We start from the raw sequence: 25,259 nt of genomic DNA, 5'->3' as shown, positions 1-25,259 counted from the left end.
CACAGTTGCCTTAAGTGGCTTGGGCTGAACCAGGTAGAGAAAGAAGCCCAGCCATCCCTGGGGCACAGTCACCCTGGCACCCACCTTGGGCTGAGCACTTTCATGACTGGAAGCTTTGGAGAACAAGTCCTTGAGCAGTACCTCTGGCTGGGCTGGCTCCAGGAGTTTCTGATCCTGGACAGATCCTAGGGTGCACCTCTCCAAGACATGTCTGTTCCCATGACATCTGGAGGAAAGAGACCTAAGACTTAACCTAAGTTTCCTTAGAGTTCATTTGGGTTAATCTAGCTATGTATTTCTGGGGTCAGCACATGAAAATTACCAATATTAATAAGTACCACGCATGGGGCATCTCCTGTGTGCCGGGCACTTTTTATACAGGCATAGCTGATTTTATTGCACTTCGCTCTATTGTGCTTTGCAGAGATGGCATTTTTTACAAACTGAAGGTTTATGGCAACATGGCATCGAGCAAGTCTACAGGTGCTCACTTCCTGTCTGTCACATTTTGGTAGTTTTTTGCAATACTTCAACATTTCCATTGTTATTATATCTGCTATACTCATCTGTAATCAGTGATCTTTGGTGTTACTACTGTAATAGTTTTTGGGCATGATAAACCACACCCATATAAGACAATTAATTAATCAATTAATGATGTGTGTGCTCTGACTGCCTCACTGAAGCTGTTCTCTCTCTCTGTCTCTCTCTCTCTCTCTCTAAGCCTCCCTATTCCCTAAGACACAACAATATTGAAATTAGGCCAATTAATAACCCTACAATGGCCTCTAAATATTCAAGTGAAAGAAAAGTGGTATGTCTCTCAACTGTAATCCAAAGTTAGAAATGACTAAGCTTATAGAGGAAGGCATGTTGAAAGCCGAGAGAGCCTGAAACCTCGCCCTCTTGTGCCAAACAGCCAGGCTGTGAATGCAAAGAAAACTTTCTTGAAAAAACTTAAAAGTGCTACTGCAGTGAACACACGAATGATAAGAAAGCGAAACAGCCTTATTGCTGATATGGAGAAAGTGTCCGTGGTGTGGATAGCAGAGCAAACCAACCACAATGTTCCCTTAAGCCAAAGCCTAATCCAGAGCAAGACCCTAACTGTTTGGTTCTATTAAGGCTGACAGAGGTGAGGAAGCTGCAGAAGAGAAGTTGGAACCCAGTAGAGGTTGGTTCATGAAGTTTAAGGAAAGAAGCCATCTCCGTAACATCAAGTGCAAGATGAGGCAACAGGCGCTCCAGATCTTGCTAAGATCATCGATGACAGTTAGTACACTAAACAACAGATTTTTCAGGTAGATGAAAGAGCCTTCTATTGGAAGAAAATGCCACCTAAGACTTTCATAGCTAGAAAGGAGAAGTCAATGCCTGGCTTCAGAGCTTCAAAGGACAAGCTGACTCCCTTGTCAGGGGCTAATGCAGCTGGTGACTTGAAGTTGAAGCCAATCCTCATGTACCATTCAAAAATCCTAGAGCACTTAAACTTATGCTAAATCTACTCTGCCTGTGCTTTATAAATGGAAAAACAAACCCTGGGTGTCAGTACCTCTGTTTACATCATGATTTACTGAATATTTTAAACCCACTGTTCAGAACCTCTGCTCAGAAAAAAAAAAAAAAAGATTTTTTGAAAATGTGACTGCTCATTGCGCACCGGGTCACCCAAGAGCTCTGATGGAGATGTACAAGGAGATGAATGTTTCCATGTCTGTTAGCACAACATCCATTCTGCAGCCCAGGAATCAAGGAGTCATTTTGACTTTCAATTCTTATTATTTAAAAAATACATTTTGTAAGGCTATAGCTTCTACAGATAGTGATTCCTCTGATAGATCTGGACAAAAGAAATTAAAACCTTCTGAAAATAATTCACTATTCTAGGTGCCATTAAGAACATTCATGATTCATGGGAGGAGGTCAAATACCAACATTAACAGGAGTTTGGAAGAAGTCGATTCCAATCCTGGATGACTTTGAGTGGCTCAGTTGAGACTTTGGTCAATTTACCGTAGGAAGTCACTGCAGATGTGGTGGAAATAGCAAGAGAACTATAATTAAAAGTGGAGCCCGAAGATGTGACTGAATTGCTGCAATCTCATGATAAACTTTAAATAGGTGAGAAGTTGCTTTATATGGATGGGCAAAGAAAGCGGTTTCTTGAGACGGAACCTATTCCTGGTGAAGATGCCATGAACATTGTTGAAATGACAACAAAGGATTTAGAATGTTACATTGACTTAGTTGATAAAGCAGTGGCAGGGTTTGAGAGGATGGACTTTAATTTGGAAAGAAATTCTACTGTGGGTGAAATGCTATCAAACAGCATCACATGCTACAGAGACATCTTTCGCGAAAGGAGGAGTCAATTGCCAAGGCAAACTTCATTGTTGTCTTATTTTAAGAAATTGCCAAAGCCGCCCCCACCTTTGGCAACCACCACCCTGATCAGTTAGCAGCCATCCACAGTGAAGCAAGACCCTCCACCAGCAAAAAGATTATGACTCACCGAAGGCTCAGATGAAGTCTAAGACGTCACCACCCAGCACCTCCTTGTCCTCACCCTTAGCAGGCTGAGCCCTGAGGTTGCCTCTGAGGGAAACACAACACACTGGTGTGTCTGTGCTGCTGGCACCCCACATCAGACACACACACAGACAGCCCCATGGGAGCTGATGGGGAGACCTGGTGGACAGCACAGGAGAGCTCAGCCAGCCACGTTTGTTGAGCTCTTATTGCAACCCCAGCCCCATGCTACGCCCTAAAAGGGTTTGAGAAGAGACAGAGGTAGATGATCCAGACAGCCTCCTGAAGAATGGATGAGCAAGTGCTTACCTGTGTTTTAAGGGTCCAGGATCTGTCTTAATTAAGGATGATAAGGTACACAGACACAAAAATGACTCTCATGAAGGAAGAAGCTTATTCTGCTCATACATCCCTAGAAACAGGAGGCCCAGCACAGCACACAGGGCCTCACAGGAGACACTGGGCCAGTCAGGAACCAAGGGAGGCGGAGGAACTATGGGCTGGAGGCTTTTTATGGTTTCCCCGGGAGGAGTGGATGAGTAGACCACACAGGCTTAGGATTGTCTAGTTTAATTTCAGGGCTCTGGGGCAGATGACTATCCCTGATGTCTGGCAATGGCCCTGGGGTGACTAAGGCAGGTGGATGGATAGTAGCCCTCGTGTAAGAGCCTGATAGGGAAGGTGGGGCAGTCCCCCCAGAGTCAGCAAGGCCCCAGATGTCAAAGTATCATGAACGAATAGAGAAAAGTAAAGACATGGGTAATACACCCAGTGCCTGGACACCCATCAGGGCAGAGGTCTGCCCTAGGCAGTGGATGTCCAAGAAAGCACAATAATGTTCACGTATTTAAAACATAAGTCATATCCAGGATAATACATTTGGGGATGATAAACCAGAAAGAATACGCTTCTATCAACATCCGTCACCACCACCTCCCTTCATTAGTGCTGTTACCAGGTAGAGAGGGGCCTTTAGTGCCAGGGCTATGACAGCCCCTGCATGGCTGGCCCTAGCCTTGCCTGCCTCTGCAACCACATCCTTGCCAGCTCCTTTTGCTGCAATCCCTCCAGCAGGCTCCTCCTGGCCCCAGGGCCTTTGCACCTGCTGTGCCTGTGCCCAGCGGGGCCCTCAGCTTACACACCACAGCACCTGGCCTGGGAAACTCTTACTCCTGCTTCAGGTCTCAGCTTGAAATCAGGCCCGTCTTCCCTGAGTCTCACCCCGTGAACATGAGTTTCCCAGGGCTGCTCTACGTTTCTCTCACAATTACTCTTTCAGTGGTTCATGCACCACTGAAGTGTTGATCTGTCTGAGCCAGATTTCTCTGCTCTAGTCCAGAAATTAAATTTTCCTGTAGACTCTATCTCTATACATCAGATACATCAGGGTTCTCTAGAGAAACAGAACCAATGGGGTGTGTGTGTGTGTGTGTGTGTGTGTATAAATACATTTATTACAAGAAACTGGTTCACCAATGAGAACACTTGGACACTGGGTGGGGAGCATCACACACCGGGGCCTGTCATGGGGTGAGGGGAGGGGGGGAGGGATAGCATTAACAGAAATACCTAATGTAAATGACAGGTTAATGGGTGCAGCACACCAACACGGCACACGTATACATATGTAACAAATCTGCACGTTGTGCACATGGACCCAAGAACTTAAAGTATAATAATAATAATAAAGAAACTGGTTCGCATGATTGTGGAGGCTGAGAAGTTCCAGATCTGCGGTCAGCCAGCAGGAGACCCAGGACAGCCGTTAGTGTAGCTCCAGTCTGAGGGCAGAAGAAGGCCCATGTCCCAGCTCAGAGGACAGGCACGAGGAAGAGTTCCCTCTCACTCAGCCTTTTTGTTCTACTCAGGCCTTCAGTTAACTGGACCAGGCCCACACACATTGCGGAGGGCCCTCTGCTTTCTTCAGTCTACTGATTCCAACGTTAACCTCATCCAAAACTTCCCTCACAGACGTGCCTGGAATAATGTTTGACCCAATACCTGGGCACCCAGTGGCCCAGCCAAGATGACACGTTAAATTGTCCATCACACTATCTTAACGTTTCACAGTCTCCTGGAGCTTAAAACGTCAGATAATGACCTCAGTACCTCCCCCGTCTCTCAGCACAAAACCCTGCACACTCTGCCTTCTACAACACCTCTCAGCCCCACGCCCACCTCTCAGCCCCACGCCCACCTCTCAGCCCCACCAGGCCTGGCTTGCTTTGGGTCTCGTGACATCCTGAGTTCCAGCCACTGCCTGTGTGGCCTCAGCCAGCAGCCTTTCCTCCCTGCACTTTTCCCCACATGACACCTTTCTGTCTCTCTGATGTCAGGCTCTTGCCTAAAATCTGTCTGCGGTCTCCTCTCAGGGTGAAATTTCCACTCATGAGCCCGTCACGGAGGCCTGCCTAACAGAGCCCTGACCTGCCCCTCCAGGCCCGTTTTATCTGCTGCCCCAGGAGCCACCTGCAGATCCGAACACCTCTGGCCTCTTTCTGCCTCTGTGCTGCACCTTCCTTCCCCTCTCTCTGCCTCCTCCCTCGAATAACCCCAGACCCACTAAACACTCACAGCCATGTGAACTGAACTCACTACACACATATCTCATTTCTACGGTGTGTGTTTGAAAGCTCCCCCTGGCCAGGCGCGGTGGCTCACGCTTGTAATCCCAGCACTTTGGGAGGCCGAGGCGGGCGGATCACGAGGTCAGGAGATCGAGACCACGGTGAAACCCCGTCTCTACTAAAAATACAAAAAAAATCAGCCGGGCGTGGTGGTGGGCGCCTGTAGTCCCAGCTACTCGGAGAGGCTGAGGCAGGAGAATGGCGTGAACCCGGGAGGCGGAGCTTGCAGTGAGCTGAGATTGCGCCACTGCACTCCAGCCTGGGCGACAGAGCGAGACTCCATCTCAAAAAAAAAAAAAAAAAAAAAAAAAGAAAGTTCCCCCTTTGCCTTCCTTTGATACTCCAGTAGGAAGGAGGAGTATCTCATTACTGTTGGTAGCAGTGGTATTTTGGGACCCCCCAGTTGGCTTCCACTGACAACACTTCTGCTGGGCAGGGGAGGGGTGCCTCATTACTGCTCCCCATGTGGTCTCTAATGTCACCATAGGAGGTGTGAGGCCTCATTATCGCTGGATGGTGATAAAAATTCCCATTTTCCACGTAGTCTTCTCTGATACCACCTACGTGGTTTGAATGATGGTGGCCCCTCCAAAATTCATGTTGAACCTTAATCCCCACTGTGGTAGTATTAAGAGGTGGGGCCTTTTGGAAAGTTATTAAGTCATGAGGACTCTTCCCTCATGAATGTATTAAGGCCCTTATAAAAAGGGTTTGCTGAAGTGGCTTTGTGCCTGTAATACTGCATCAATTTATACCACCACAATCATACTCTGAGAAGGAATTAGTGAATGAACGTTCCCCACCTTGTTTACAAAGACAATATGTAGTTGTTGTGGCAAATTTAAACAAAAAAGGAAAGTAAAATTACCCTAATGTCTACCAACCAGAAAACACTACTGTTGATATTTTGGTATACGTCCTCCCAGGTTTCCACATATACATAATGATTGTTCATATATACGGAATTACGTTCATTCAGAAGGTACTCACTGCCTAGTATGTGTCTGGCACTGTTTTAGTCACTGGGAATATAATGGTAAATGAGACAGTGTTGGCTGGGCGCAGTGGCTCACACCTGTAATCCCAGCACTTTGGTAGGCCAAGGCGGGCAGATCGCTTGAGCCCAGGAGTTCAAGACCAGTGAGGGCAACATGGTGGAATCCCTTCTCTACAAAAAATACGAAAAATTATCTGGGCATGATGGCGTGCACCTGTGGCCCCAGCTACTCAGGAGGCTGAGGTGGGAGGATTGCTTGAGCCTAGGAGGTGGAGGCTGCAGTGAGCTGTGATTGTGCTACTGCACTCCAGCGTGGGTGACAGAGTGAGACTGTGTCTCAAAAAAGAGTGTGTACACAGCAAGAGCCATATAAAATACAGGCACAGATCACTCTGCACCTGTCATCTAAAAAGACACATCTGCCTAGGCGCGGTGGCTCACCAGCATTTTGGGAGGCCCAGGTGGGCCAATCACCTGAGGTCAGGAGTTTGAGACCAGGCTGGCCAACATGGTGAAACCGTGTCTCTACTAAAAATACAAAAAATTAGCCAGGCGTGGTGGTGCATGCCTGTAATCCCAGGTACACGGGAGGCTGACGCAGGAGAATTGCTTGAACCCGGTAGGTGAAGGTCTCAGTGAGCCAAGATCGCACCACTGCACTCCAGCCTGGGCGACAGAGTGAGACTCCATCTCAAAAGAAAAAAAAAAAAAAGACACATCTGTAGAAACCTACCCTGGTGCTGCCTCTCCCTCCCACTCACAAACCCAGGAATAAGTACTGAATGAACAATCCCACCTACAAAATAGTATTTCATTTGTTAAAATAATTAAAGAGATATTTATAACATGTATTATTCTATTAGCTGTACTTTATCATGTGTCATCACCTCTGAACACCCAGAAGCCTAAGGTGTTTCAAAACAAGGGATTTAATTTCATCCACTAGCAACACAGCTGTGTTAAGTGGAACCGACAAGGAACTACGGTATAATCGGGAGTGTTTTCTAAAAACAAATAGAACCATTCCTTTTATGCTTTTCTGACTTCTCCAGTAAAGTGTTCATTAATGAGATACAGCTCAAAGCGATGTCTTAAGAACATCAGTTGGCCTGGCGCAGTGGCTCACGCCTGTAATCCCAGCACTTTGGGAGGCTGAGGCGGGCAGATCATGAGGTCAGGAGATCGAGACCATCCTGGCTAACATGGTGAAACTCCGTCTCTACTAAAAATACAAAAAAAATTAGCCGGGCGCGGTGGCAGGCACCTGTAGTCCCAGCTACTCAGGAGGCTGAGGCAGGAGAATGGCATGAACCTGGGAGGCGGAGCTTGCAGTGAGCCGAGATCACACCACTGCACTCCAGCCTGGGCGAAAGAGTGAGACTCTGTCTCAAAAAAAAAAAAAAAAAAAAAAAAACCATCAGTTGGAGAGAGTCCTTCCTCCTTTACAAATGCTGCCAAAGGACATTGGGTTTTGAATTTAACAACCCCAAAAATGTGTCAAAAATGTCACCTTTTGTGGGGGAGGAGCAGGGCTTCCTATTTGCTACTATAGAGACTGGTGTGGAATTCATGAAGTTGCTAACATAGGGGTTGGTTAACTATCGCCTGTGGGCCAATTCCAGTTCACCATCTCATTTTTAAAAATTTGTCACAAACATCTTCACTTCAAAATACCTAGGACTAGATATTAAAATATGGATTTAATATATCCACTCTACACGCAGCTGTTTGTAGAATGAAGTGCACATTGGGGATAATGGCTATAATCTGAATATGGACATTTTGGTTCAGAACACTTCTCAATGGGCAAAGTACAGATATCTTATACTACAGAGGTAGATTAGGAATTTCATTTCTAGAAGCAATGTTTGGGGCTGGGCATGGTAGCTCACACCTGTAATCCCCGCACTTTGGAAGGCCAAGGTATGAAGATTGAGCTCAGGAGTTCAAGACCAGCCTGGGCAACAAAGTGAGACCCCTGTTTCTACAGAAAAAAAAATGAGCTGGGCATGGTGATGCCCATCTGTGGTCCTAGCTACACAGGAAGGTGTAGTGGGAGGATTGCTTGAGCCCAGGAGGTTGAGGCTGCAGTGAGCTATGTTTGTGCCACTGCACTCCAGCCTGGGCACCAGAATGAGACCCCTCTCAAAAAAATAAAAAATAAAAGCAATGTTTATTGGGTAAACATGGACATAAAGATGGCAACAGTAGATAGTAGGTCTATCAGGTACTATGCTCACTACATGGGCAATGGGATCAACTGTACCCCAAACCTCAGGACGAATGCAATGTACCTATGTAACGAATCTGCACATTCCCCTTCAATCTAAAATAAATGCTGAAGGTTGGGCGCGGTGGCTCACGCCTGTCATCCTAACACTTTCGGAGGCAAAGGCGGGCAGATCACTTGAGCCCAGGAGTTCGAGACCAGCCTGGGCAATAGGGTGAAATTCCGTCTCCACCAGAAAAATACAAAAATTAGCCAGTCTCATCGCCTGTTCTCAAATAAATATGTTGACATTATTTAAAAATTTTTAAAAAAGCAATGTTTAAAAGATTTTCTTCTGGCAGGGTGCAGTGGCTCGTGCCTATAATCCCAACACTTTGGGAGGTGAAGGCAGGTGGATCACCTGAGGTCAGGAGTTTGAGATCAGCCTGGCCAACATGGCAAAACCCTGGCTCTAGTAAAATACAAAAATTAGCCAGGTGTGGTGGCAGATGCCTGTAGTTTCAGCTACTCGGGAGGCAGGAGAATCACTTGAACCTGGGATGCAGAGGTTGCTATGAGCTGAGATCACGCCATTGCACTCCAGCCTAGGTGACAAGACCAAAACTCTGTCTCAAAAAAAAAAAAAAAAAAAAAAAGACTTTCTTCTGAATTTAACCAACAGTATCCTAAAATATATTTGCTAACTCGTTATTTGTCATGAAATTAGAGCACATACTTTTATACTTTTATACACCCTATGTATACAGCAACATTAAATGTGTCATATGAAATTGGAATATATACTTCAACATTAAATAAACGTGCATAATTCCCTTCTCCCTATTCTCCAACTACTCAGAGAAGAGCATAGATTAACGTAATTTTCAGTGGTTTAACATTCTCCCATCCAAGTACTAACCAGGCACGATCCTACTTAGTTTCCAAGATCAGATGACATCAGGCATGTTTAGGGCGGTACAGCTGTAGATGGTTTAGCACTTTCTATTAGGGAGACAATCTTTCTTTTTTTTTTTTTTTTTTTTACCAGTGGGAGCACTTTTTATTTTGTTTTTAATTGATACATAATAATTGTACATTATTTGTGGGGTACAGAGGGAAGTTTCGATACATGTGTACAATGTATGATGATCAAATCATGGTGTTCAGCATACTCATCACCTCATTCATCATTTCTTTGTGGTGAGAACATTCAGCCCTCTCTTTTCTAGTTATTGAGATATTTAGAAATATACACTATAATATCATTTACTAGAGTCACCCTATTGTGCTATAGAACACCAGAACTTACTCTCGTCTAACTGTAATTTTGTACTCTTTTTTTTTCCTGAAGACATGCCAGTTTTATTATTATTTTTTGCACACAAAACAATAAACATTTTCTAAAAATACATACAAACAAAAAGATGCATATCAAACATATTAGGAAGGTTGCACATGGGAAGACGGGGAATAGAAATGGGGGGTAGGAATTAAAGAAATTAAATGAGAGAGGGACTTTGTATGGATCAATGATAATAACTCAATCCTCTATTTGACAAAGAAGAAGGGGAAGGAAGAGGAAGAAAAAGAAAGTGGGATAAAGGATCAGAAAGGGAGGAAAATAGAAAAAATTAGAGTATGACTCCAGGGTAGACCTGTTTTGTTGTTGCTGGGTTGGTTGGTTGGTTTGTCTGTTATATTTTTCATATGCTTTGCCATGTTGGCCAGGCTGGTCTTGAACTCCTAGCCTCAAGTGATCAACCCCCCTCGGCCTCCTAGAGTGCTGGGACTATAGGCGTGAGCCACCACGTCCAGCCCCCACATTGCGTCTGGCCTCCGTGGTAGACCTCCCAGACGGGGCGGCCGGGCAGAGGCGCTCCCCACTTCCCAGACAGGGCGGCCGGGCAGAGGCGCTCCTCACTTCCCAGACGGGGCAGCCGGGCAGAGGCGATCCTCACATCCCAGACGATGGGCGGCCAGGCACAGGTGCTCCTCACTTCCCAGACGGGGCGGCCGGGCAGAGGCGTTCCTCACATCCCAGACGATGGGTGGTCGGGCAGAGGTGCTCCTCACTTCCCAGACGGGGCGGCCGGGCAGAGGCGCTCCTCACTTCTTCCCAGACAGGGCAGCCGGGCAGAGGCGATCCTCACTTCCCAGACGATGGGCGGCCGGGCAGAGGCGCTCCTCACATCCCAGAAGGGGCGGCCGGGCAGAGGCGCTCCTCACTTCCCAGACGATGGGCGGCCAGGCAGAGGCGCTCCTCATTTCCCAGACGATGGGTGGCCGGGCAGAGGCGCTCCTCACTTCCCAGATGATGGGCGGCCGGGCAGAGGCGCTCCTCACTTCCCAGACGATGGGTGGCCGGGCAGAGGCGCTCCTCACTTCTTCCCAGACAGGGCGGCCGGGCAGAGGCGCTCCTCACATCCCAGACAATGGGTGGCCGGGCAGAGACGCTCCTCACTTCTTCCCAGACGGGGCTGCTGGGCAGAGGCGCTCCTCACTTCCCAGACGGGGCGGCCGGGCAGGCACTCCTCACTTCCCAGACGGGGCGGCTGGGCAGAGGCGCTCCTCACATCCCAGACGGGGCGGCCGGGCAGAGGCGCAGGGAGACAATCTTTCTAAAGCAATGCTCCATATCCATGGGTTCTGCATCTGCAGATTCAGCCAACCATGGCTCAAAAATACTCAGGGAACCCTCCACCCAAATAACAATGCAATAAAAAATACAAATAAAAAGTCGGGTGCGGGGGCTCATGCCTGTAATCCCAGCACTTTGGGAGGCTGAGGCAGGTGGATCACCTGAGGTTGGGAGTTTGAGACCAGCCTGACCAACATGGAGAAACGCTGTCTCTACTGAAAAAAACAAAACAAAACAAAACAAAACAAAATTAGCAGGGCATAGTGGGACGTTTGTAATCCCAGCTACTTGGGAGGCTGAGGCAGGAGAATTGCTTGAACTTGGGAGGCACAGGTTGCGGTGAGCCAAGATTATGCCATTGCACTCCAGCCTGGGCAACAAGAGCGAAACTCCGTCTCAAAAATAATAATAATAAATAAAAATACAACTCCTATATGTATTAATAGCATTTACACTATATTAGGCACTATAAGTAATCTAGAGGTTATTTGAAGTATATGGGAGGATATGCATAGGTTACATGCAAATACTAGGCCGTTTTATTTATTTACAGGATCTTGCTCTGTTACCCAGGCTGGAGTGCAGTGACTCCATCACCGCTCACTGCAGCCTCAGCCTCCCGGGTTCAATCCATCCTCCCATCTCAGCCTTCCAAATGGTTGGGACTACAGGCGTCCACCACCACGCCTGGCTAATTTTTTTTGTTTGTTTTTTGTAGAGGCAGGGTTTCACCATGTTGCCCAGGCTGATCTTGAACTCCTGAGCTCAAGTGATTCACCTGTCTCGGCCTCCAAAAGTGTTGGGGTTACAGGCGTGAGCCACTGTGCCTGATACTAGGCCATTTTGTATCAGGGACTTGAGCATCTGTGGATTTTGGTATCTGTGGGAGGTCCTAGACCAATCCCCACGGATATCAAAATCCGAGGATGCTCAAGCAGACCTCAGTATCCCCATGGATACCAAGAGATGACTGTATTGAAAATATTAACACTACTTCACATCTATTTTTAATATGTGGTGAGCACATCTAAACATGTAGAAAAGCTAGATACAGGCATTTGAATGAAGGACCTAAGTTGAACATTGTATCCACAGGAGTGCTGAGTGAAGTTTATCATTGCATCCACAGGAGTGCTGAGTAATAGCACGCCTGTGGATCAATGCCTCTAAATGCACATTCTGGCGGGAACCCTTCCCCTCCTTCACTGCCTTCTGCCCTTCCTTCAACCCATGAAACAGACGAGGGCATGAGTCCAAGAAATGCTGTAAAAATTGCATTCCCATAAGTAATTTCCAGAAGGCAATGTTCCTTTCCAGTGAATCTTAACAAAACGGTTGGAAAACAAGTTTTTCTCATTTTGCTTTTAGCATCGTTGACAACCTCTCCACATCTAGAGAGGCCACATGTCGCAAATAATTCAAATTTATTTTAGAAGGTTGCGGTAAAAACTTACAGCAGCTGGTCCTCGTTATATGCACAGGATCATAGTTGGTAAATCTTCTAAATAGAGGGTTGTCGCTTCCGGTGGCTGAACGAGACAAACCACAAGCCATCATTTCTCGCTCCCTCTACCAATTAACACCCAGAGGGGTGTTGTACGTGTATGCCTGTACCCCACACAGGGCCACTGCCTGCAAAGGCAGGATGCCTGTGGCTCTATTTCCACTACCCACCCCCTGGAGTAGGCGCTCAATTAATAGGCTGAGTTTGAACACACAGGTACACAGCATGGACACTGTAAAACTCTTAAGTGGGATCATATTATATGCAGATTGCAGATTTCAGCAATTTGGCTTTTTTTTTTTTTTGAGACAGAATCTTGGTCTGTCACCCAGGCCGGAGTACAGTGGCACAATCTCGGGTCACTGCAACCTCTGCCTCCTGGGTTCAAGTGATTCTCCTGCCTCAGCCTCCCAAGTAGCTGGGATCACAGGCACCCACCAACACACCCGGCTAATTTTTATACTTTTAGTAGAGACAGGATTTCACCATGTTGGCCAGGCTGGTCTCGAACTCCTGACTTCAAGTGATCCACCCACCTCGGCCTCCCAAAGTGCTGGAAGTACAGGCATAAGCCACCACATCTGACCTGCAATTTGATATTTTTACCTGTCTTCAAGATCTTTCCTTTCTCATGGAGATACTTCAATTTTTATAAATATAGCTACAGGAAATCTTTAAATGGCTTTAATAATAAACTTGGCCTCTTTGGAAGGGCACTGGAACACAGATGCCATAAAATAATTCTACATAATAAAATCTATTAATTATTCAGCATTTTAACAATCACAATTCAACAACTTACAGTGATCTGAAGGTTCTCAAGATCCTAAATGACTTCTGAAATTATGTTCAGTAAAAAACTAAGTTAAACTCTTTAGGTTTTGAATAAACCTAAGTAAACAATTTTGTTGCACTAAAATATTACCTATCTTAAACGTGGTTTCCCCAAACTATTAGCCAATCTCTTTCTCTAAGCACTATTTTACCAGATTTTCAAGTTGATAAAAATAATAGTTATTCTCTCATTTGGTAAATACCACTTTATAACAAAGAAAACACTTCAAATACAAGACTTTATTTGTTTATTAATAAAGTAATTCATTACGACTTTTGAAAAAAAAAGTTTTAAAATGTTCTGTGTACATGTCAATGTAGGTTAGGCCAGCCAAAAGACAAAGCAAAGCGTCAACATTAAGTCACAGGCTAGGATTATACAAATAAGAACAAATACAAGGCTTATGGTACTGTTAGGTAAACACAACCAAATTAAACTGTACTTCAAATTTGTTTATATAAAAGCATATTAAAGCTCACTTTAAAATAGTGTCCTTCTTTTCTTTTAAACGGGCATAGACTCATTTGCAGTCGTGTACAAATATACCTAATAGCTTTCTTCATGTTTTAATACAATTCCTTGCTTCTTTATGCAACCTAACAAAATAATATAGAAGTCATTAGAAAAATATGAACCTTTCTGAATCTATATTACATTTTTAATTTAAATTGGAAAATACAGTTTAGATTATATGAAACATATGGATTTCAGACATGTATTATCTGTTTCTAACAGATTATTAGATACAGTCTTTATTTTGGCTGAAATGTAAAAATTTGACTTTCTTAATAACAGGTTAAAAATACTTTCCATTGATAGCAGTGCTAGTCCCTAGAACAAAAGGTAAGCAAAACTTATTTGTAAGTTACTGCCTATTCAATGCCCAGAATATGTAGATCCTAAATCTAAGCCCTTAATATACATCTACTTTAAAGATAACTAAAAGGAGATCTCACATGCCTGATAATCCTTAAACAGTCCTGTAAACATAGTCAAAATCTGCTAATAGAAATACAATTCAAGTAAACATTGCATATTTGATTTAAACCACCTTACAGTTAAATTCACTCATGACACATTGGATCATAACCACTAATATGTAAAAAGTTTTTAAAAAATCATCCTTACGTATAGATGAAAATAAACTTTGTAAACTTGTTCATTTACAATAACTAGTGTACTGCAGCTGCTCTTTGGTTTGGCATAGTTTCAGGTACTGAATATTCAAGTAAATTTGTTCCCAGGTAAACCAAGTCTCCTAATTTGTTTTTAATGGCAATGGCAAGACCTGAACTTCAACTTTATTTTTCTTAAGGTGTCATCACAAAAGTCAAGTGTTTGAAGGACCAAAGATAGTACTTCTAAAATTTGACAGGGCTTCATTTTGATTTTTTCTCCCCAAATAGTTGATAGCAATAATCAATACCAGTTGAGATACCAAAGAGGCAGCCTTTCCCTGATTCCCACACCACTTGTTGGCCTTTGCTAGAATGGTCATTAATACACATGAATCAGTTCAGCTAAATATTATTTAGAATGTGGCAAAATGCTGGCTGTAAATTAAATCAAAGATAAGTAATTCAAAGGCTTTAACTGAAAATTTCTGAAAAGATGTTTGCTGTGCTATTTAAAGATGCTAAATAACAAAAATTAAAAGAATTGAGAAAGACTACACCATGAAAGTGCATAATAGTGAAGAAAAAAATAAAGTTTCCTTGGTGTTAGCCAGGTGCATGCAAATCTTTTTATCTGAATGTAGAAATACAAAAAGTACCAGGAGAACATTTCTGAAAGTAGTCAAGTATGTTTTAACATTTCTCTCTTTATAATATGCAAACTGCCAAACTGAAGTTATGTTTTTAGTTGGTAATTGATATATATATATATATTTTTTTTTTTTGAGATGGAGTTTCACTATTGTCACCCAGGTGTGGCACGATCTCGGCTCACTGCAACCTCCACCTCCTGGGTTCAAGTGATTCTCCTGCCTCCACCTCCCGAGCAGCTGGGACTACAGGCGTGTGCCACCATGCCTGGACAGTTTTGTTTTGTTTTTTTTGTATTTTTAGTGGAGACAGGGTTTTGCCATTTTGACCAGGCTAATCTCGAACCCCTGACCTCAGGTGATCCACCAGGTGATCCGCCAGCCTCGGCCTCCCAAAGTGCTGGGATTACAGGCATGAGCCAACACGCCCGGCAATAATTGGTATCTCTTAACTCTCATTCTAGTTTGCTATAATCAAGATTATTAAGGAGTCGAAACAAAGGTAGAAGAATCCATACTATAATATCCCAAATTATGTTTTCAAAGCTAACTCATTCCTTTGGTTCAAAAAGAAAAAAAGTTGCCTCCTTTTAAAATCAATTATTAGTATGGCTGATGGAAATTAGACCAAATTATAAACAACAAATTATAAACCTACAGTAGCAACCATAAAATTTATGCTGTACTAGGAAATGATAGAGCTATTCCTAGTGTATTATTTAGCATACAGAAGGTACTCAAAAAAATTTACTGGGGCAGGGCATGGTGGCTCACGCCTGTAATCCCAGCACTTTGGGAAGCTGAGGTGAGTGGATTATTTGAGGTCAGGAGATCGTGATCAGCCTGGTCAACATGGTGAAACCTTGTCTCTTCTAAAAATGTAAAAATTAGCCGGGCATGGTGGCATGAGCCTGTAATCCCAGCTACTTGGAAGGCTGAGGCAGGAGACTCTACTGAACTGGGGAGGCAGAGGTTGCAGCGAGCCAAGATCCCGCCACTGCACTCCTGCAAGACTCTGTGGAAAAAAGAAGAAAAAAATTTACTGGGTGAATGAAAAGTGATTTTGCAAAATTAGGCATCGCAGAATGTTAGAAGTCATCCAGTCCAACTCATTCACAACACCCCCTCCCCTGCAGTCCCATTTTACAGACAGGAAACTCTAACCTGTAGTACTCACAGATGCTGCTGAGATTCATCTCCACCCACTCACTGGAAGTAATCAATTATTTTGGGGGGTGTGTGTGCCTGACTAAAAGGTGTAAATGAGGAGTAACATTTCTACATTGTTTATTCTGTACTTTTCTTTGGAGTTAATGCAACAACTGCTGTCGCTTAGATTTTAAAAGGAAAAAGGAGAAATGTGTCTAGTCATAAAGGGGTTGCTGTTAGGAAGTCAGACTTAAGATTGTGCATCTAAGAGTAGAATCCACTTCTCAGAGACTGGGAATGTAAAATGACCACTCAGGTTAGAATTTCCAACTGACAGCCAGGAGGAAAACTTACTCTAAAGTTTTTTTTGCCTAGTTTGAATTGCATTTTAAATCACTGTTTAAGCTGTTACAGTATTACTGTAAAAAGTTTCAAAGTAATTTTTAGTCATTACCTACACTGAAATTTGAAAGTCAAGTCAACAGCATGCTTTATTCTAACTGCTGTTAAAACTCAAAACTTTTTTTTTTTTTTTAACAAATTACAATATTCCTCTTAGCTTTTCTTCTGGACACCTATACTTCTTCCTACTGTGTCCAGTATTTCTCCAGCACATGTACCTTTGTGTTTCTCTGCCCATGTACATACCCCTGAAAGTTCAACAAAAAAAGTTGTAAAATAGCAGAGAGAACCCAAAATATTTCTTATACTGCCAAGTTCCCTTTAAGCCTTGGGCACTTGCTCTACTACATGGTTGTATTAATGCTTATAACTAAGCTTTCGCTGAATTAGACCAATGTGTTCTATGTTCTAAATGATATTTAGATATCTGAATCCTTCTGTTATAGCCAACAATAAAAAAAGTTATTAAAAATGTTGAAAAGTATAAAATAGTAATTATAAATTAGCAAATACCCAATTTAAAAAAGCAGTTTTCCTTATACAGTACAAGCAACAGTAATTTGAATATTATTCACTTTCAGCCACCATTTGCCCTAGATGTACTTTACTTTCAAGTTTTTAAGCTTGTGTTTTTGGAGTGAAAATGTATATGGATACTTAATCTAATAATGTAATTCAGGTATCAAAAAATACATATGCATGTTAAAATGTGATGACAGCTCATATTATAGCATCTCATAACAGGTAAGTATTATTTCCAGAATAACATTAAGTCACTTTTGTAGCTCTAAGTCAATGCTGCACAAATGGACACTTAAGATTAAGGCATCGTTCTGCTCTGGAGTAATGCTTCTGTGAATCCCAGGAACTGTACAAAGGCTTTCTGTTTTAAAAAATATATCTTCTGTTATACTTCAATTATTTCATTCCATTGATCATTTTCTTGCAAATGAAAATTGAAAATATCAGTCTATAATGTTTTCATACACCTACAAAAAAAGAAACAAATTATTGGTTAAAACTTGATTTTTTATTTCTGCAAATATTTACTAAATGGTTCTGTGGGCTAAGGTACAAAGCTACTAATAAAACAAGATGGAAAATGAATTCCTTAACACTACTAATATTATAATAATAAAGATTTTTGTAGCAGTAAATGAGCGGGTATTACTGTCTTCCCCAGAAGCAATCAAAAGAGTATTTTAAAAGGGAGAATCTTACAGTACTCCCAGACTGCTAACTTAGACATCATTTGAGAAGACATCTGGTCCACCTACACCTGTCCTAAGATTGGTGCAAGATGTAGAAAACTTCCCACAGCAACTGTTAAAGGAACTGCAGCTGAGGATTCTCAACAACCACAAGCATCAGCAATTATTCCGCCCACATTAAGAAGAAATGAAGACCTCGGACTGAGGGCTTGTCTGGGGACCAAGTACTACTCCACAGCTCCAGCTCTTGGTGGCATGGACCTGGCTTACGATCACCGTATGCGGGACGTACAGCTCCTCTTCTGACTGCAGCCCACTCTGCCCGATGTGACCTCCACCCCTAGTGCCTGTGATCTGACTCTGTCCTGGGTCTTAGGCTCTGGCTGCAGCCCTGCACGCAGGCTCAAGGTCCTCTGCAAGGACCTCACTGCTGAGGACAAGCCCACAAGTGAGGAAACAGATGCTCCTCTAGCTGACACTCCAGATAAGATGCCTTTAGAAAAACAAACTCCTGTTATACAGGAACAGGATGATAAATGTGATAAGCTCCATGTTTTTGGTAATTTACTACTTAGCAATTTTCTCTTGCTGTGTCTTTTACAAACCATATAACATAAATAAACCTCTTATTTCTTTTCTAGAGCCTTTAATTTTGGTCATTTTTCTGTGGGTCGAATTTCCTCAATAGTGGACAAAAGTCACCTTTTTTTCTTTTTTTGAGACAGGGCCTTGCTCTGTTACCCAGGCTGGAGTGCAGTGGTGCCATCTTGGCTCACTGCAGCCTTGACCTCCTGGGCTCAACTGATCCTCCCACTTCAGCCTCCCAAGTAACTGGGACTATATAGGTGTGCATCAACACAAACCTGGCTAATTTTTTATTTTTTGTCGAGATGAGGTCTCACTATACTAATTTAAGTATCTGACCCAGGCTGCTCTCTCACTCCTGGACTTAAGTGATCCTCCCACCTTGACCTCCCAAAGTGCTGGAATTAGAGGTGTGAGCCACCTTGCCTGGCCACCTTTTTTTCTTTAATTAATAAGGTACTGCTTACTGAAAAGGCCAGTGGTCCACATACTAGTCCTAAACTATTTTTATTAGTTTCTTCATTAATTTACCAACAAATAATTACTAAGATTGTGCTATAAGGAATAAGGAAAATGAGATTTGGGCAGATCTTACATTCTAGTCTTTCCTGTACTGCCTAATTTTGCTGATATAATTAAAAAGACTAAAAAAATAGAACTGCAAATTGTTTAAAGATTATGAAATACGCAAATAAGCTGCATTTATTCAAGGATTACCTTTATACTGCCTTACCTTGCTCTTATTCAAATGGTTAGTTATGAACAAGTGGTACTCAATTTTCTATTGCCACTGTTACATGGTTATTTGTCCCTGTAAGCACATAATTATATATGACATGACAAAAAAAAAAAAAAAAAGAAGTATTAAGTGTCTGGCTAAATGGTAAAATGACAGCAAAAATGACTATCATGTAAATACAAAATAGGCTTATGGTGTCAACCATTTGTCTTCTTATAGAACCTAGAAGTAAGTAAAGAGCTAACATTAGCAGTCAAAAGTTTGATTTTATGTTTATCTTGTGGAAATACCTATTGGCTTTAAGGATGTTAAACAGCAATAATTAAGAAGTTCACAAAATGAACTTTTCCCTAGATCTTTATTTTTTAGAGATGGGCCTCAATAGTATTGCCTAGGCTGGCCTTAAACTTGGCAATTTTTCCTTGACCTTATACAAAAGGTGTAATGATCCTAATGAAGACCCTAAAGATATTCATTTAAGAGAATGTTTTAAATGCTGCTAAAAGTCAAGACAACAACAAAAACACCTCAGAAATTCTAACAGTAGGTCTTTAAGGGCATTCAGGGTATTTGCTAGAGTTAGTATAAATGGAGCTAAATGTCCGGAATCATTTTTCTTTTTCCTTTTTTCTTTGAGACAGGGTCTTGCTCTGTCATCCAGGCTGAAGTGCAGTGGCATGATCATAGTTCACTGTAGCTTCAATCTCCCAGGCTCAAGCAATCCTCTCACCTCAGCCTCCTGAGTAGCTGGGACTACCGACACATGCCATCAGGCCTAGAAAATTGTTTTCCCAAAGTTTTTGGTAGAGATAGGCTATATGGCCCAGGCTGGCCTCAAACTCCTGAGCTCAAGTGATCCTCCTGCCTCAGCCTCCCAAGTGCTGGGATTACAGGTGTGAGCCACTGTGCCTGACCCAAAACCACTTTTCTATAGTGCAAGGAGATAATCACAGTGTTATTACTATTATCATTAAAAAACAGATGTGTTTTAGGCTGTAATGCTAGTTAAGCCAGACAATATTTTAAATCCAGGTCTGATGAATTCCCACTTCAATTTTACTGACTATTCTATACCTGAATCCTCAATTCATAAATGATTAGGAGTCACCTAGAAAAGGTTAAAAATGTATTCAGTGTGCTCTTTTTTTTCTTTCTTCCCTGAGATGGAGTCTCACTCTGTCACCCAGGCTGGAGTGTAGTGATGCGATCTCGGCTCACTGCAACCTCCGCCTCCCGGGTTCAAGCAATTCTCCTGCCTCAGCCTCCCGAGTAGCTGGGATTACAGGCACGTGCCACCACACCCGGCTAATTTTTGTATTCTTAGTAGAGATGGGGTTTCACCACATTGGCCAAGCTGGTCTCTAACTCTTGACCTTGTGATCCGCCCACCTCGGCCTCCCAAAGTGCTGGGATTATAGGCGTGAGCCACCGTGCCTGGCCAGTGTGCTCTTTTTTAACTAAGGCAGCAAAGAATGTAATGCTTTTCAAGAATTATTTTCAACTAAGCAAAAGCTGGGACCCTAAAGAATAACACTGCTGGCCAGGCGTGGTGGCGCCTGCCTGTAATCCCAGCACTTTGGGAGGCTGAGGCAGGTGGATCACAAGGTCAGGAGATCAAGACAATCCTGGCCAACATGGTGAAACCCCGTCTCTACTAAAATACAAAAAATTAGCTGGGCGTGGTGGCAACCACCTGTAGTCCCAGCTACTCGGGAGGCTGAGGCAGGGGAATTGTTTGAACCCGGGAGGTGGAGGTTGCAGTGAGCAGAGATTGTGCCACTGCACTCTAGCCTGGTGACAGAGCGAAATTCCATCTCAAAAAAAAAAAAGAAAAAAAAGAAAAAGAATAACGTTGCTTATTCAACAGCCAATGCCAAAAGAACTTTCCATATCTGAGTGGAGAAATATGTGGCTGGGTTAACAAAAACCTGCAGTTGCATAGAAAAAAACAACATGAGCCACTATACTCTCCTTGCTCTATCCCTTCCTCATAGAAGCTACTAAGACAAACACCCTATATATATTTTATTTATTTATTTATTTTTTATTATTATTATTTTTTGAGATGGAATCTTGCTCTGTCACCCAGGCTGGAGTGCAGTGGCACGATCTTGGCTCACTGCAAGCTCTGCCTCCCGGGTTCAAGCCATTCTCCTGCCTCAGCCTCCCGAGTAGCTGGGAATACAGGCGCCTGCCACCACGCCTGGCTAATTTTTTATATTTGTAGTAGAAACCGGGTTTCACCGTGTTAGCCAGGATGGTCTCGTTCTCCTGACCTTGTGATCCACCCGCCTCGGCATCCCAAAGTGCTGGGATTACAGGCGTGAGCCACCGCGCCCAGCATATATTTAAAAGTTTCACATATTTTAGTATTTTTAAAATGTTACATTATTTTGATTTTTCCACATGTATCATATCTGGTGCTTTTCATTTGAACCAGACAAAGCAGTGTTTCAAATGAGAACTATCACCTGATTTGACGATGCCTTCTTCAGCTCCATTCTCCAGCCACTGAGATTCACTGTCCAACAAGCGGTTTTTTGATTCACTAAGTGGTTTGATAGGAAAAGGCTGATTTGAGCCACTACTGAAAAGAAGAGCAAACAACTTAGTAAATAGCTTAATGCTCAAATCAACTATGGATACTTAATAAATTAATAAGCAGCAAATTAGTATTCCTTCTCCTAAATATGTGAGGGCAACTCATGAGATCTTAGCACTCTGAAAAAACTATCTTCAAAATAAAAATAGGCCCACAACCCCTCATTAAATGGCTCTCTAGACCCAAGAATCTGTATTCCAACACTGCCAATGAAAACAATTAGTCAAAATTTAAAAAGCTTCAGAGGCCAGTCTGAAATATTCTTAATATGTTAATCAGGAGCCATAGGTAGTACAAGGACAGGTGAGGATCTATATCTGTGGCCAGTACAAAACAATTACCTGTCATTTCCCAAGTTTTCTGCTTTCTACCTCTGCAGTTTAGATCTAAGGGGAAAAAATGATTCAGTGATTTAGCGTAGACTTATTTTTCTAGCTAAAAGATCCAGGGAGGGAGGGAATGGAGGAAGGAAAGGAGGAGGAGAAGGAAAGGAGGAGGAAAAGGAAACTAATATTTGTTGGTTCCCTATTATGGGCCAGACACGATGCTAGGCACCTTATACACATTATCTCAACCCTCAAAATAACCTTTGGTGGTAAGTATCATTATCCTAATTTTATAGAGGTGGAAACTGAGGCTCATAGTTTAAGTGACTTGGCCAGAACCCTAACAAATGTTAGAGCTCAAAGGTCTAAGGCTTTAACCTAAGTTCTAAGACTTATGATTCTTCCAATATTAATATGCTAGCTTAGAACTTATCATTCCTCTTCTCCTATAACTTATTTCTGTAGTGAATAAATTATGAATGTTTTACTTGGACAGAAGTATCTCTAGCTTCTTTAAAATTTCATTTAAAATGAACTATTACACTGAATGTATGAAAGTTTACTTGCCATGCAAATATTATGGGAAAATTTCCTCTAAGATGAATTAATGAAAAAAAAATTTGTATTGTTGAATCTTCATTTTGATAGTATATTAAAATTTGTTTATCAAAATAAAATGGTGATTAGTATAATGACTACTTTATTTGCAAAAACATAAATGACATAAACTAATCTAATCAAATCTTGAAAGGTCTTAGTTGCTTCTCAGCTTGCCCAGACATTTCCAGCTTTATGTGATTATCCCGGTTTAACTATTAATAAACAAGCATTCTCTTTCCTACTCTTAAGTGTTCTGGTTTAGATAATAAAAAATTATGGTTATTAGCACATATACCTTTATTAACCCTCAGTTAAAAAAATTTAAATTTTTCTTTCCCTAACTATGCTGGCTTACTAAATCACTACTGTATTTACTCATAAGACATACACACAACACATGTATATGGTTTGCTTTATGATGAATATGGAAAAGCATAAGGACAAGAAGCATACCTTCTGGCATACTCATTCCGGTTTGTAACAGAAGCTTGTTCTGGATCCATCCCCACAAGGCGAGTTGGAAAACTGCAACCGTCACCCAAGCTGCATAATGAAAAATAGTAATAATTTAAATAATGTTAAGTTAAATCAAAATGGTCAAATTTAACACCCATTTTTCAGAGACATGGCATACGTTATCATAACTTGTCATATAAGGAAGTAATTCCTAAAGTTTCTAATTTAGGGGTTATTACCTTGATATGGTTTGGCTGTGTCCTCACCCATATCTCATCTTGAATTGTAGCTCCCATAATTCCCACTGTCAAGGGAGGGACCCAGTGGGAGGTAAATGAATCATGGGGGTGGGTTTTTCCTGTGCTGTTCTCATGATAATGCATAAATCTCACGAGATCTGATGGTTTTATAAACGTGAGTTCCCCTGGCACATACTCTTGTCTGCCACCATGTAAAACGTGACTTTGCTTCCCTTGCCTTCCACTATGATAGTGAGGCCTCTTCAGCCATGTGTGAGTCAATTAAACATCTTTCCTTTATAAATTACCCAGTCTCCAGTATGTCTTTATTAGCAGTGTGAGAACAGACTAATACCTCCATTGCCGATATAAGCCCTTTTCTTTTATAATTTACATACATTTAGAAACAATGTCTTCTGTGCCTATTAAGATTATGATGCCTAGTATAGCACCCCAAGCATAGGTATTCAAGTATTTGGGTAACTGACCTGGTTATCGTAATCATTCAGGCTCAAATTGAAATTCATGATGTAAGTTCCACATATTTATTTATTCAACAATATTCATTAAACAAATATTTACGGAATGCCTATGATGTTTTAGGTATTATTTTAAGCACTACGGATATAGGAAATAGTGAACAAAAGAGAAGAAAATTTCTGCCTTCAAGAAGCTTATGGTCTAAAAAGAGCATACTTACGCCTTATTTTCATATTATCTAAACACATCAAAATTGTATACTATAGGGACTTCTACTTCTAGCCAAGATGGAATAACTGGTAAACTGTACATAGTCAGAAACTGAACAGTACAAAATAATTGTTTTCAAAATAGGCAGTAGAGAACTGTGGTCTCAGAACAAAGAAAAACAAAACCAAGTAAGTCACAGCTTTCTGCCAGGACCTTGGCACTATGGGGGGTGGGAAACCAAGGAGAACAAGGTAGTTTCACTGAATTGAGATGACAGAGGTGGGAGTTTTGAGGCTGAGGTGGGCTGGGTGCAGTGGCTCACATCTGTAATCCCAACACTTTGGGAGGTTGAAGCAAGCGGATCAGTTGAAGTCAGGAGTTCAAGACCATCCTGGCCAACATGGTGAAACGATGTCTCCACTAAAAATACAAAAATTAGCTGGGTGTGGTGGCATGAGCCTGTAATCCTAGCTACTAGGGAGGCTGAGGCATGAGAATCGCTTGAACCCAGGAGGCAGAGGTTGCAGTGAGCCAAGATCGCACCACTGCACTTCAGCCTGAGCACTCAGCCTGTCTCACTTTGAGACAGAGTAAGACTCTGTCTCAAAAAAAAAAAAAAAAAAAAAAGAGGGGCTGAGGTAGCTTAAATCTATGGGACAGAGTTGAGAGAGAGCAAGATATGCAGAGAAATGGCTACAGGAATCTGTACTGTGGTGTACCTGAGGTCTTTTGATAAATACTAAGCTGCACTTGTGAATCCAGGAAAAGAACAACTGGGAATAATGAATGAAGAATAATTCACAGAGCTTTCACAGCACTGGGAAGCATTCAAATTTGACCAGCTTGACTGGGGCTCTGGGGCGATCTCACTGAACACATGGATTTGGTAGAAACTCCATTTATTGGAGCGCTAAACTAGCACTACAGAACGTACTACTCTGGACTCAACGTCATAGAGCTTAAAACAAGCCTCAGGCCAAGTGCAGTAGTAATGCCTGTAATCCTAGCCCTTCGGGAGGCCAATCTACATAGGCAGCAAAGTAGCAATCAAAATGTCCACCATCCAATCAAAAGTTACTGGACATGAAAAGTAGCACAGATGTGATCTATACCTAAGAAAAAAAAAAGTCAATAGAAAAAAATCAGAAAATTAGCA

The 25,259-nt window shown here is 42.4% G+C and overlaps 1 protein-coding gene across 7 annotated transcripts in view; it reads right to left on the bottom strand.

Moving 5' to 3' along the window:
• Nucleotides 1-13,569: 13,569 nt before the first annotated feature.
• The window catches only part of ZDHHC20 (zinc finger DHHC-type palmitoyltransferase 20), an 86,949-nt gene continuing 75,259 nt past the window's right edge, over nt 13,570-25,259 (bottom strand). For 2 of the 7 annotated variants that reach the window (XM_055245336.2, XM_055245340.2), the window contains 4 exons: nt 23,172-23,261; nt 21,662-21,777; nt 19,185-19,262; nt 13,570-17,644 (listed from right to left, as the gene is read on the bottom strand). In XM_055245336.2, coding sequence (XP_055101311.1) covers nt 19,225-19,262; nt 21,662-21,777; nt 23,172-23,261 — 244 coding nt within the window. In that variant the 3' untranslated portion in view covers nt 13,570-17,644; nt 19,185-19,224. Of the gene's footprint in view, nt 17,645-19,184; nt 19,263-21,661; nt 21,778-22,133; nt 22,179-23,171; nt 23,262-25,259 lie in introns of those variants that run through there. The other 5 variants (XR_008651471.2, XM_063619029.1, XM_063619030.1 and 2 more) reach the window with 5 other exon arrangements.

This window comes from Symphalangus syndactylus, chromosome 15 (genome assembly GCF_028878055.3).
Source record: "Symphalangus syndactylus isolate Jambi chromosome 15, NHGRI_mSymSyn1-v2.1_pri, whole genome shotgun sequence".
NCBI lineage: Eukaryota > Metazoa > Chordata > Mammalia > Primates > Hylobatidae > Symphalangus > Symphalangus syndactylus.
The sequence above is the reverse complement of the archived record's forward strand: the minus strand, read 5'-3'. Positions and strand labels throughout refer to the sequence as shown.